Source organism: Brienomyrus brachyistius, chromosome 1 (assembly GCF_023856365.1).
Source record: "Brienomyrus brachyistius isolate T26 chromosome 1, BBRACH_0.4, whole genome shotgun sequence".
Taxonomy (NCBI): Eukaryota; Metazoa; Chordata; class Actinopteri; order Osteoglossiformes; family Mormyridae; genus Brienomyrus; species Brienomyrus brachyistius.
Window position 1 is genome coordinate 4,482,889 of NC_064533.1, and position 14,372 is coordinate 4,497,260.

The 14,372-nt window shown below is 45.9% G+C and overlaps 1 protein-coding gene across 1 annotated transcript in view; it reads left to right on the forward strand.

Annotated features, from left to right (window-relative positions):
- ppm1h (protein phosphatase, Mg2+/Mn2+ dependent, 1H) overlaps positions 1–14,372 on the forward strand; it is a 32,314-nt gene continuing 17,942 nt past the window's right edge. Inside the window, exons 1-4 of the mRNA XM_049017275.1 lie at positions 1–785; positions 7,997–8,162; positions 10,540–10,887; positions 13,406–13,518. Coding sequence (XP_048873232.1) covers positions 553–785; positions 7,997–8,162; positions 10,540–10,887; positions 13,406–13,518 — 860 coding nt within the window. The 5' untranslated portion in view covers positions 1–552. The remainder of the gene's footprint in view (positions 786–7,996; positions 8,163–10,539; positions 10,888–13,405; positions 13,519–14,372) is intronic.

The following is a 14,372-nucleotide window of genomic DNA, read 5'->3' on the forward strand; positions in this document are numbered from 1 at the left end:
TTACGCTCAACAGTCCTAAAATGAGTAAGCTCTGAGGCTGAGATTGCAACTATGACAGAACACAATACACTTACCTTCTGCTTGTATGGGAGAAGGTGAGAAGGGAGCACTAATTACAGCCCATTGAACACAGTGCCGCTTAAAGACGGCAAGCACTGTAAAAGTTAAACGCGATACCATGAAAAAAAATAACCAGGTTCCAGGATTACGCCGGAGAAACGCCTCTGGCAGTGCATAAACAAACTAGGGTAACTAACAGACGTAAACATTGCTCAAGGTCCGGTACGAAACGAAAGCTACCTCTGACCTACTGCTGATAACAATAAGCGGCTCAAGGAGGCAGCTCTGCGACCAAATCCAGAAACCGGTCCGTCACATGACCGCGCATATCGGACTTTATTTCCGCGTTCACCGGGACCGGCCAGCGCTGCGAGACACTCTAACCCACATACTTGTGCTCCGCTCCGCCGCCGTAACGTCGCCGCACTGGGGGGAAATCTGGGGAAGGGGAGCCGGGCAGTCCGTCGCTCAGATCCACGCTGCAGCAGTAATATGATCACACGGGTGAAATCTGCGGTTGCCAATTTCATGGGAGGCATCATGGCTGGTAGCTCTAATGGTGATCACCTCGGTGGCTCCGACTTACCGTTGAGATTCCCGTACATGAGACCGGAGTTTCTCGGACTGTCGCCGGACGAGATAGAGTGCTCCGCGGATCACATAGCACGGCCCATCCTCATCCTGAAGGAGACGAAGAGCCTGCCATGGTCCACGGGCTACGCCGAGTAAGTGCCGCACTGATCGCCACACGGACCGGCGCGCATGCAGCGGACGCCGAAGCGTCGGGCGGTGCAGCGCCTTCCGTGCAAACGGCGCTGTCGGTTCTGATTCAGTGGGTCACAGGTGGAAATGTGCGAAATTAGCCCCTGGTGTGAGGCGTAAAATGCAATTAACATCGGAAGGAGTAACAGAATAAATAAATGAAAAAATCGGCATTTGCTGGAGACAGCGAATTATGCATTTCTCGTTTCGTTTAACGGAATATCTGCGTATTAGTAATGCCTTTCATCGACACATAGTATTTATATTTTTAATTTCACGAAATGTAATTCTGTGTGTACGCTCATGAAAATGACAGATGCGCCATATGCATTACGTATTCCAGTTGCTAGGGGGGAGTGCAAGCTGTAAAAAGAGCAAATATTAAAATGTCGATCTAAAAATATAAACGCATTCACTGCCAGGATAAACAAATGGGGATTACTTTGTCTTTATTATCTTGCATTTATATTAATAGTGAAATTCGTTGTTTGATGCTGCACAAATCAACACTGCAATGACCCGACGTAATAATATGAATATATTTTAATTTCTTAACAACCTTTGACTTGACAGAAAGTGTTATAACCTCAGTTCGGCTTGAGCCTGAAAAGTGCGTGAAATCCGTGGTTCGTGACGTCATCCATCTCTAATTCACGGAGGGGGGAATCAGGGCCATGACGTCAGTGTGTGTAGCGTATTGCAAGTAGAAATATGTAAGATGTCCATTCACCGCTGCTGGTCTTACGTACATTATGCGGGAAAAGAATTGTCGGGGGCTGGCTTCATCCTTTTAAATTAACGCAATTGATTCCTGTTTTAATTATCAACAAGCCTACATTTCCTCATATTCAGTTATTCTACTGATGTAATTTTTCCGCAAGTCTGCAAGTTTACGCCTGTTGTGCGCAGATGCACAAACGTGAATATTTTCACTGCTGTATATTCTTACTGTCGTTAAATTTAATGTTGCCTCGAGCAAGAGAGGGAGAAACGAATTGCGTTGCAAGTCAATTTAGTTCTGGCGAAAAGCAGTTGTGAATAGTGAGCTAATCCCGGTTTACAGAAAAGGGATTCAGCTGTGGACTGGAATCCGTAGTGTAAAACGGGAAACAGAATTGAAACCTCAACAGATAATGTCATTAATACAGGAGAAAATGTAGTTTTCTTCAGCTGAATGTGGAATCCGGACCAGATTTTTGGAAAGGGGAACTTCTGAGTGTCATGTGCCTACCTCTGCTGCTCCAGTTTCACACCAAAATCTCACTGTGGTTAGAAGAAGAAAAAATAGAGGCATTTTTCACAGAGAAATTCCTCTCGTAGCTTCCAGGACAGAAATGGGAACTGAGAGTTTCAGTGCATCTAGAATAGAGAAGAGCAGATGGGGTGAGGCTGGAGGTGTCTAAGGATGCACTCATAAGGCCGCACGGCTCCAGGCTGGGCACTCTTATAATAACAAGAGCAATCATGTGTCTGTGTTCCCCCCCACCCCCCCATAGCAGGGCTCTGGAAGACTGGTGCCAGCTAGCTGCTCCAGCCGCTCCATGGTGTCCTCTGCCAGCTCGCTGGCCCTGTCCCCGTTCGGCGTGAGAAGTGTCTCTGTCCCACAGGTCGCAGGACATTGTGACAGACCCTGACAGCTACATCCTTCAGCGTCTGCTGTGCTGAAATGCTTATGTAATGTTCACAGGCCTCGTGGGGGCAAAGCAGGTGCTGTGGCCCCATCTTAACCATAAGGGGCTTCAGAAATCCTGACCTGTCCCCCTCCAACAGTCTGTTTAACTTGCTCAATAAAATGCAATTGAACCAGAAGCCTTCCAGCCCCTCCTCTGCACCTTGTCTTCCTCTTCAGTTCCGGTTCCTGGGAGTCTCTTCCTGGAAACATCCCTTCACCCATAACCATTTCCAGTTGGCCACAGATTCAGCTCCGTGTCAGTTGCTGGGCCTGCTAACGCGGAAAAGTCTGTGACAGTCAGTAACACCCTCCTGTTTGTAACGTGCAAGGATGTTATCCTGACAGGAACATTTAGGAACATGTTCCTTTTTAAAAGTGAATATTCGTACTCGTCTGGAAGATTTTTGCAGATGCGCAGCTGTGGCAGACAGGGATTTACAGCCAGCCTCTCAAATGCAGCGGCAGTTTGAGTCACTGTCAGTCATCAGGAAGCCTAAAATCACCAATATCTGAAGAGCAAATTTACAAAACTCAGTCCATGTTTTCGATTGTGTTTGAGATGAGCTCACCGATGACCTCATCTTACAGCTGTAGGGAAAAAATAACAGACCACAGTACAGTTTTTCATTTCACTAATTTCTCAATTTATAGGTGCATTTGTCTTAGAAACCTTTAACCTGGAAGCAGCCTGCTGCTCCGTGTAGCCGGCAGAACCAGGATTAAACCAGGATTTAAAAATGCAGATTTGTTAAATACAGAGTGGTCTGTTAATTTTTCCAGAGCTGTATGTTATTGCATCAGGAGCCAAAACTCACTTAGTCCTCATCTGATTAAGAAATGTTCTCAAACATATTCCGTGGACTGAGTGAATTTTGGAAATTTGCTCTTCATATAACCGTTGCGATGGGCTGGCCCCCCATCCTGGGTTGTTCCCTGCCTCGTGCCCATTGCTTCCGGGATAGGCTCCGGACCCCCCGCGACCCAGTAGGATAAGCTGTTTGGAAAATGGATGGATGGATGGATAACCGTTGGCTGTTTCAGAAATCGTCAGACATGTGCCATGGAACATGCGCCATGCGTGGTTGGCAGGGCGAGTTTGCTTCTGCTGCACCACGTTTCGCTAGCTCACGCGTTGGCATCTCCCGCCACGATGGGCTGGGTTCCTCTGGGCCGAGTGCCCTGCCCAGCAGATGCCCTCTCCACACGCGGTGCATTTCCACGGGCCACATAGCACTTCCCTACTGCAGCAGCGGCCAAACTGCCTTCTCTGTGATTCCGAAAGTAATTTAAGCTTTAATTCTGTTAATTTCTGCAAATGTTCCTCAGTCACAGGTGAATTCATTTCATACCTGCAAATAGAAAACCCTTCTGACGGGGAATATAAGGCGGTACTTTTATCTTTAAAGGGGACAGTTAATGCGTAGGTTTGTATCTAAGTGACAGTCAAATTCATGTGTTTTTTTGTTTTGCATAAAGCCAGGCTCTCCGATTTGAGTGAGATTTTAAGTAACTGCCGATCTTCTCCCTTTTTTAAAAAATAATCAGCATATCTTTCATTTCCCCCTTACCTTCTGACACCCTGTCCCATCCCTGGTGTGTTAAACAGTACCAGATGGCTACAGACACCCACGTACCTGTACCTCTGCATTCAGAAAAGTAATGTCACCTCATACACCGGATTGTGGACAAACATTTAAAGCCAGATGAGGGTCATGAATGCTCTGTTTGTGTGCAGATTGGGCGGAAAACCCAGTGGTACATCCTGACGTTTGTTGGGCTGACATTTTGCCCAGTAATCCCATTTCCCATGAATGATTCATCAATAAACAGTCATCGCGCGCAGTACCTATACGGCACAGGTAGCTCTCGCTTTCTGAGCTCCCAGTTTGCAAGTTTATATATTTTTGTGAGAATTTCCTGTGGCAAAAATATAAAAAGTTTTATTATTCATAATTCAACCCACGCAGCCCAAAAACACCGTTCGTGGCCTGGCAAAGCCAGATAACTTTGCTTTGTGAAATATCGGACTGCATGCCTGATTTGTACCCTGCATATCTGCACCTACACGGAATTACACTTTACGGCGTATTTAATGATGGTGCCTGATTTGCACCACTTCGTCTCACGACCCAACCTGATACCGTTAATACACCAGGTTCGTTTTGCCACACTACCAGCTCAGAATGGGACACAGGGAGGGAGAAACACCCCATTGTGAATGTTACAATGTTAGCAAAGAATTGTTTGTTTTTTCTTTAAATGTGTGTTTATGTTTGATTAATTGTTAATTCTAATTATATGTTTCTGTTTCCTTTGTTTATTTGGCAAACATTTATGAAAAATTATTTTGTCTGGAACCAAAGTAATCATTTTTATATCATTTCTGTGGGATAATCAGAATCAAAATACCTCCCGTCCTGTGAGCTCTCGATTAACGAGCAGTAATTTAGCTGGTAAAGTGGAGAATTACCTGTAGTTAAGAAATGTGGGAGCACAACACGTAATGACTTGTAGGAGTAGGACTGTAGCTAATACACACAGGGGCTACAAAAATACTCCTAAATACACTGGAACCAAGCTGTATCCATGCAGAATGAGCTGAGAAACTGCACCAGTGCTGTTCATAATGTATTACTGCGTTACAGGATTGCTTTACTATCTGTTCTTACAGGAAACTCAAGCCGGTGAGCATAATGTATCAACCACTGCCTATCTAGTCTTACTGCTGGTCTTGTGATCATGTACCACTGCGCAGTTAAATGTTGATACACTTCAGAATGGAGAAGGCTTCGCCGGATAGCAGAGTGAGGGTCCAGTGTGGTCACATGTTGACCTAGATGGTCGTGTGGTCAAGATGACCAACCATTCATAGAGGTAACCAGATAGGGGTGTAGGAACCAAGGAGGATAGGGGTGGCAGGTTCTGGGTTGTGTTTGTGTCGTGTGAATTGTGCATGGCCATCGCAGCACAGAATCGTACCTGGGACAGCCTGTGACCACTAATTAGTGTTGGTGTTAGACTGCAGTGTTGGTGTTAGACTGCAGTGTTGGTGTTAGATTGCAGTGTTGGTGTTTAGCTGCGCGTGTGCGCTGATGCGGTGGGAAGGAGGGGGGTGACACTCATGCCATACTCCTTTGTCTCCCAGGGAACCTGTAGCAGTGGTCAGTAAAGTTATATAAAAAGCATTTTTGGATTACCATAACTAAATACCTTTCTAATACAGTAGACAAATGTGTAACATTAAATTGAAGTTGGAATTGCTAAGCAAGATTAGTCTTATAGCCCTATAAAAGTGAAATTCTGAGTTCTTTTGTTCCACTATGCAATGGGCTGTTTGTACCAGACACTACTCTTTAAATGAAACAAGACTCCATTTGCTTATTCATTATCGAATGTAAGTCCCAAGTTGCCATTGGCTGGGATCCACGCTTCCCTGGAGAGGATTGTTGCATTTGGCTCTGGCTTGGTCTTGATGTTTCATGTGCAAACCCCTTGAGGTCCAGGTCTGCTGGGTGTCTGGTTGGCAGCCGAGCTGATTGGACGCTCTGCGGCTTAAGGGAGCTGGAAGATCTCTCCTCGTTTCATGAGCTGGCCAAAATCTTGCGGCGAATTCCACACAGAAGGTCTGCAAGGACATGGCTGCACTGTCGGTCGCAGCTCTCAGTTTCGTTTAATTTCATCGACGATTGTGGCAGGCAGAAGCCAGTTGGCACCGAGGACCATAAAAGTTGAGTCTGTCTAGTTCGTTTTAGCAGGCGGCTTCAGCATTAACGTCAAACAGCGGGCACATAAGTAGAGGGTTTTTGTTTTTTTTAAAAAACCTTTTAACTCTGAAATGTAAACAAGATCAGACGGTTCTGACTGCATGACTGTGACCTAGGATAGTCTGGGAGAGCAGAAGTGAAAAATCTCATTCAGGGAAATTCTCATGACAGATGGAGCTTATCTGAAGGTGTTTGCGTTACATTTTTTAATTTCAGAATTGTAACTTACTTGAATGATGTTTGTGGGAAACCTGTGTAGTAACAGAATTCAAACGCAGTGGCAGGAGAAGATTTCTGATACAGCTGATGAATATTTGATGGTTGAGGAAGGGAAACTCAGCCAATGTTCAACCCCAGCGTTCCTTCCCCAAGCTTCTGCCCAAGTCTTTTCTCAGGCCTCTTTTATACCCGAGTTGTTTTCCTGAAAGTGGCTCAAGGTGAGGTTCCTCCTTGCTTTGTAACTTCTCTGAAATTATTCAAGTTGCTAGGATACGATTGGCGGGAGAGCAGCCATTCCAGGTGGCCTTTATCAGTCTGAGACTTGACCTGTTGCTAGTGGTTGCTAGGAAAAGAGGCCTCATATCCTCGGGCTTTCTTCTCTCTCAAAGGGCATGATGGGATATGCGAAAAGCAGCACTCCAGTGTAACTTTACTTGTGCAAATGGTAACGGGTTTTATACATGTTGATTGAGTATTAATCAGTCATTAATCAGTCATTAACAGTGTTTATCAGTGATGATAATATTTATTATATTCTTAATTTGTCCTGATCAGCTGTAAAGTCACTTCCACATCTGAGCCAAGCTTGGTTGACTATTTTTACTGTTTGATTTGTACAGTGGGGCACAGGTGCAGTTAATGTTTATCAGGGACTGAAATTATGTGCAAACTGAAGAGCAGTTTTTCAGAACTCAGTCATTGTGGGTCTTAAGTACCATTTCTGTGGATTTAGGGAGTTTTGGTAAATTTAATGAAAGGACTTTGTTGGATTACCAAATCCCAGAGCTGTAACATATTATCAGGAACATTTACTTTAGGTTATCGGTGGTTTTATCTCAAAAACAGCAGAAGATGTACTCAGTGAGTTTGGAAAATTTGCCCTTCAATTAACACTAATTGAAAATATCCAAAAAATATTAATTTCTTTACATGGCCTGACGCACGAGTGTCATTACAGTAGGTCATATACATTAATTTCATTAATTTGTTCCCAAAAAATATACAAAAAATGTGGGCCCGTTTAAAACATAGCCTGCCTACGAGTGTGAGGATGGTACCCCCCCCCCCTTACAAATACATTAGGTCAAGGGTGTCAAACTGCTGTCCTGGGGGGCCGGAGCCCAGCACATTTTTGAGTTTCCCCTCGTTTGACACACCTGATTCACCTCCTTGTGCTAATTACCACACAGTTCCTGAGCTGAACTGGGTGGAACAGGGAAAAGAACCAAGCTACACAGGGCTCCGACCCCCCAGGACTGCAGTTTGACACCCCCGACCTAAGGTATTTTTTACCTTCATAAACCATTTGCTGTATTCTTTGATCCCATTAGATGGTAATGGGATCCCTTGGTTTACTTTGGGACGTGCTTTGTGCCTTTTTTTCAAACATAGAGCACCATCTAGTGGGCTCAAAAAATACAGCAAATGGTTCATAAAGCATCATTTTGTCCGTAACTACAGCACAGACTGCATTAGTGCCACTGTGAGTATCCATGGTGTATGCGATTGTCCCCAATAGGGTCATCAATGCAGGGAAGAGCACCCTGAATGAGGACCAGGCCTGTTGCGAGGTGGTGGTGGTCAAGAGAAAGCCAGGCGTGTCCAACACTCCCAGCAAGACGCCCACTTCTAAAAGGAGGTCCTCACTGCCTAACGGAGAGGGTTTAGGGCTGAAGGAGAACTCTGTAAGTAGCTCACATTTATTTTTCCGTACCTTATCTCAACATCCCATAGCCCTCACATCTGTCAATCCACGGTCTCCTGCTCTGGAAGTCTCACCCACATTTCCTACAGCACGCCTATCATTCCTGCCTTCTCCAATTTCCACACACTCCTGTTGTCACATTCTCTGGATCTTCCCCTGACCTGCAATTCACCCCACATTGACGTATTCCAGACCAGCAGTCATGTCAGACGGATCGCTTTGCGATTGGTTTTGGCCTTCCTGAGGCCCACGCATCCTGAGGTCAGATCTCCTGAGTCATCTGCTGTGCATTAGCTGCTTCGTTCAGCCTGCATCCACTGCGACAGGGAAGTGGTAATGCTTTTCATCAGGAATAGCATTTAAAGGGCACACAGTCTTGCATCATTTCATCCTAGTCAGACTCCGTGACCTGGGTGTGGATGTTTGTGTTGTGCCAGACGGAGAGTAAAATCTAACGTTGCTCAGGTTATTGGTAGAAAAAGAGATGATGGGTCCATCGGTCACTGAATTCGAGCCGTCTGAAGCTTCTCCTGGTTCTGTGGGTATTTCTCTTTATGCGATAACTGTTCAACTGTTGTTGCTGCTGTTCCTGCCGTTTGGCACGGATTAGGTGACTTACTTTTGGAATGATGCTTAGCTGAGTAAAATCGCCAGGCATAAGCTTCACGGGAGATCAGCATGAAGGGTAATCAACCTAACATTTGGTCCATGTAGCTAATTGGCGGTGGTGAATTTGTTCTTGCACCATACAAAACAAAGGGACATGCAGCCCAGCTCGTGTGTTCCGGCTTCTTACAAGCAAATGTGCCGCTTTGAATACTGAGAAAACTGCAGGCCAGTTTGTTTTGTGGATATGATGGGTCTTGTTTGGAGGGAGTGTGAGGATGGTTCCCACTCCCTCCCTTACAAGAGACACACACATGAGTGGATGACTAAATTGATTGGGATGCAGTGCCTGGGCTGGCAGAGTGCTTTCGCTGTTGGGCCCCTGAGGGAGGCCCTTAACTCCAGGGACTGTCTGCCGCTCCGGGGTCCTGCTCATGATACAATGATAAGACTTATATATACTGTGGCCTTTTTAATATACCATGGGAATGAATTAATAAAATATCAGCACGATTTAACGAAAAATGAGGGTAAGAATTAGTAAAACGTACCAACCAATTAACAAGATATGGCCACAATATGTATAATTTATTTATTTATTCTTTATTTTACCAGGCTATGTTTTAAACGGGCCCACGTTCTTAATATTTTGTGGGAACGAATTGATGAAATTAATAAAAACATGGCCATGATTTAACTAAAATGAAGGAACGATTTAGTCAAACGTGGCCACGATGTATATAATTTTCATCGTTATTTATCATGAGGTGCGCTCTGCATGACCCTGCTTTCTCAACAAAAAAAATGCACGTCGCTTTTGATAAATGTGTCTGCTAAAGAAATAAAATGTAAATGAGGCCAAAGCATGTATGGAGATGGTGAGAGTGACCGATATAATTTAAACATGAATATCCGCGGAGAGAGATTTCCTCATTCAGCGTGTTGATTTCAGTAATTGAAGCGCTTTTAATCTAATCGCGAGAGGCTGCCTTTTGTTTGCTCATCTCATGCTGGGTGAAGATCGGTAACAGAAGAGCCTGTTGTTCCTCCCTGCTGTGCTGCTTCGCTGTGCAAACACTCATTTATCTTGTTTACCGTTTCGCTTATCCCCAAGGTCGTGGGTTTTGGTCGGGACTGCGTGGGCTGCAGGGTGCCGTATTATGGCGGCTAGGCTAAGCTAGGTTCTGCGGTCCTACTATTTGAAGCCTTATGCCAAATTTTAGCCACATTTCTATGACTCCGATTGCCGCTGTTGATGTCAGCTTCCTGTTTCCTTGAATCCGAGAGCAGTATTGACGGTTTGACTGGGCCGACGCTGGAAACTGCATGTTGGGTTTCCTGGTTTCCCTGTCTGGTACTGGGTGATTCATCCGCAGCCACAGTGCGACATAATGACGGCTAAGCTAACTGTCACTGCGGTGAGGATACATTTAGGGCTTTGAGGAGATTTGTGAGGAGGTCTCTGTCCAACTACTGTCCAGATATCATTTACGTCACATTTAATTTATTCCAGCAGATGCTTTTCGCCGAAAGCAACGTGCAGTTGAAAATGCAGAGTCAGTCAGCCCCTGGAGTAATTGGAGGTTAAGGATCTTGCTCAAAGGACCAACAGTGACATCACTTTGCCATTGATAGGATTTGAACCAACAACCTTCCAGTCACAGGCACGACATTCTAACGTGCTGAGCCACAGTCCACTCCATGTGTCCAGTAGGTCTGATTTTGATTTGTTTGTGTGTGCGTTCACACAGGAGTCCGAAGGACTGGTTTTCCACTACTGGGCACTGTTCGATGGGCACGCCGGGTCGGGCGCGGCTGTGGTGGCAGCCCGGCTGCTTCAGAACCACATCACCGAGCAACTGCGGGACGTGCTGGACATCCTACGGAATTCGGCCCAGCCCCCACCCACCTGCCTGGGTGAGGAACCCCCCAATTGCACGGCGAGCTCCCACCGCACCCTCACCCGCGCGGCCTCGCTCCGGGGGGCCGCTGGGGCCCCTGGCTCGCCCAACACCCCGCCCACTCGCTTCTTCACCGAGAAGAAAGTCCAGCACGAGAGCCTGGTCATCGGAGCCATTGAAAACGCCTTCAGGGAGATGGTGAGTCCGTCCTCCAACAGCCTGCTAAGGGCGCTGGTTCTACTAAGTCTTGCCTAGAACCCGTCTGCAATACCAGGACCAGAACTATGGACCCAGTGACTCTAGAGAACTTGTGGCTCAGCCATCAAAGGCTTACTGACCCTTGCGTTTTAAGTACTAACCCGCTGCCATAATTCACTCATCTAGAGTTTATACCCACCTTATTTAAAATAAATGAATGCAGGATCTGGTGTGGGGTTAACGACCCCCCCATCTGGACTGGATGCCCGAGGCACACTGGAGTGTGGAGGTGACCACTGTAGGGAAATCACAGTCTAAAGACCCATAAATCACATGTTTGAAAGTGCCGTCTCTCGCCAGTCAAGCCGGTGTCTGTCCACATCCATAGTGCGCCATAATGATGTCATAATCCTGCTGGGTACATCCCATTTACCCATAAAGTCACTATAGCTATTATGATTTTGGTGACATCTACGCACAAGAATTTTCATTTTCTTCTGCACAACTTGGAAACGTCTGTCCCGAAACTTGTATCAGTCTATGTTATTTGGATAAGCATTCAACGTTTTCGATTAGGGATATAGAAATAAAATGTAGTAATAATAATAAACCGCAATGACCACTAGATGGCAGTGTGACTCAACATAAAACGTTAGTATCAGGTTGCAAAATGTTATCCCCCGAAATACTGTACAAACATGTTGGAAATCGGTTACCCTGGCTGGGGATATTTATAAACAGCGGCATATGTTCTTATTCTCGTTTGCCTCATGCTGGTTTTTAATGATTCATGAACCATGCAGTCGTGACAAACGGAATTCACGGAGGATCCTGCGCCCAGGCGCAGACTCTCGGCGTTCACTCCGAACAGCAATCATCCATCTTCCCTCCTTTTGTCACCTGTACCGCTCGTCTGTAAATTTTTCAAAATGTAGTTTATGCAGGACAATGGCAGCTGCAATAATTGAGTTGGCCAGATGCCAAAGCCAATGACTAATGATTCACTGGCCAGTTTTGATTTGCTATGAGTGCAGTAAAGATTTTAAAGACATATTGGTGGTTTGGGTCCGTATCTGAAAAATACTGTTGTGTGCCCCCTCGTCCCGGAACTGTTGCATGCCGCATTCGGTTCCGACAACCGCTTGACTGAGACACAACTGATTTTTTTTTTAAATATATATACAGACAATGATTTAAGCGCACTGACCCTCAGAGTGTTTTTTCGAGCACACGGATCCGGCAAACACAGTGAAAAGCGGCAGATTTGAGACGGAGGGTGAAACGCAGGGAGCGGAACGCAGATGTTTCTCCAGCTGCAGCTCCCCCATAGTGACACCCACAGCACGATATTACATCAAAGCAAAAAAAAAAAAATCTAAATCAAAATTTGTTTTTCTCTCCAAAAATTTAACAGGATGCTTTTCCTCGGAATTGGAACTCCCAGCACCTTCATTTTAGATTTTGGACAGTGGATGCTAACGGTGTGATATTTGAGGCATTTGTCACACGGCCGGCTTTATAGCGGGGACACTTTTTACGGCGATGGAAATAAGCGACGCGTCTCTGTAGCATAACCTATGAGGTGCTGTCAGATCCCTCCCCTCCGAGACGCGTCTCCCCTCCGGGGCCACAGATCCGTTCTCTCATGCCTGGTCTTGCACATCTATCGCGGTGGGAGGTTACAGGGACCTGCGGGGGGATGCGGCAGTCTAGTCTCCCCCCCCCCTAATCAGTCAGTCGATTCAGTCACCGAGCGGCAGAAGCTCCACCCAACCGTTGCTCACAAATTGCCGCCACCCCCCAGCCTCCCGGGGATGGGGCTTCTCTGGAGAAAAGGGGCGGCACCCTTAGCTCGGCTTTGCGGGCAGCCCGACTCTGCATCTCGGTGCCAATTCCATTACAAACGGGATCCATTAATCCTCGCCCCCCCCCCTCCCGGCTCGGTCCAGGGTTTGCGTCCAAACTCCAGTTTAAATGCATTCAGTATGATTCCCTGAGGTGACGTTAAATGAGCCCCGTGACGTGCGTGCTAATTACATACCACTGAAACTGGACCGCATGTCAGATCATATCATGATTGGTCTTATGGAGTATATTCAGGTTACCAACAAAAAGTAAATTTGAATTGTATTTTTTCTGAATAATTAATTCAGAGATTCATTAAAAATGCATACCGTTAATTAATGTAATGGATTTTTCATCTTTTCTTGCTTTAATTAGCATAATTAATCTATTTAATTAAAACAGAGAACGTGATATTGGTTACCACACTTCTTAGCACAGTTTGTCTGGCTCCTTGTGTTTCTGTTTGCCTACTGATAACAGTTTGTCTTTGTGTGTGTTTTTTTTTTTTTAAATATCATTTCTTCCTCTTCCTTTTTAATTTATTTTAGACTTTAGTATGATGAAAGATTATAACCAGGACCATTAAAAGTGCAGTGAATTTATAACAGAAATCCACATGCATTGTGCTCTTGTTTGCGTGTTTGTTCGTGGACGCTTGTGTACGTGACCACAGGACACGCAGATCGAGAGGGAGAAGGCCATCTACAACATCTCTGGTGGCTGCACGGCGCTGGCCGTGATCTTTCTGCTGGGCAAACTCTACGTGGGCAATGCTGGAGACAGCAGGTACCAGACATGTTACCCATAATCCTCCCTTGTCATTCACAGGCAAATCAGTTTAGAGCTACATTGACTGATGGGTGCAGTACTTCAAGGCGCCAGACCAGACTGTCTTCTTCCTTTTGATTACCGAATAATATAATGATTATGTTTAAATCGGTGTTTCTCAGCCCAGGCCTCAGGAAACCCCCAGACAGTCCACAGTTTTGCTCTCGGCCCACCAGGACCAAAATCGATAGCATCGAATGTCTGGTACCGGCGCATTACAACTGGGAGGGAGCAAAAACGTGGACCGTCTTGAGAGTCGCCACGGACTGAGCTAAGAAACTCTGGATGAGAGGGAGAGTAGGAAGAGTTACATAGTTTAATAAAAACTTTTTGTTGGTTTTATTTGGTTTAAAAGAAAGGGTCCTGTGTCCTACCTGAAGTTGAGGTTTACTGCAAATGATGGATAGTGAGGAAGGCTGTCATATGTGGACAGACTGCGTCATCGGCGAGGCCGTGTGGTCACAGGAGTGCCCCCCCCACCCCCCTGTGCTTGGTTTGGTTAAACGCTCCTATAATCAGAGTTGCCCTGACCAGTGGTTGCTGCTGTCACCCACAATCCAGCAGCGTCGAGACCCTGGATCCGCACAGATATATGATCCAGAGACGAAACCATCTCAACCATGTTCAGTAACCCAAACCAGAGCCCCCAGTCTGTGGGTGACCCGTAGACTAGACCTGTTCTTTATGCAACCTGGCCAATTTAACCAATCAGCACACGGCCTGCAGTGGTCTCTGAGCTGAACCCCAGTGTTGTCACACAGAAGGTGTGACTCGTTCCCGGTCGTTCTTTTGTAAATAAAACCGTTCACCTT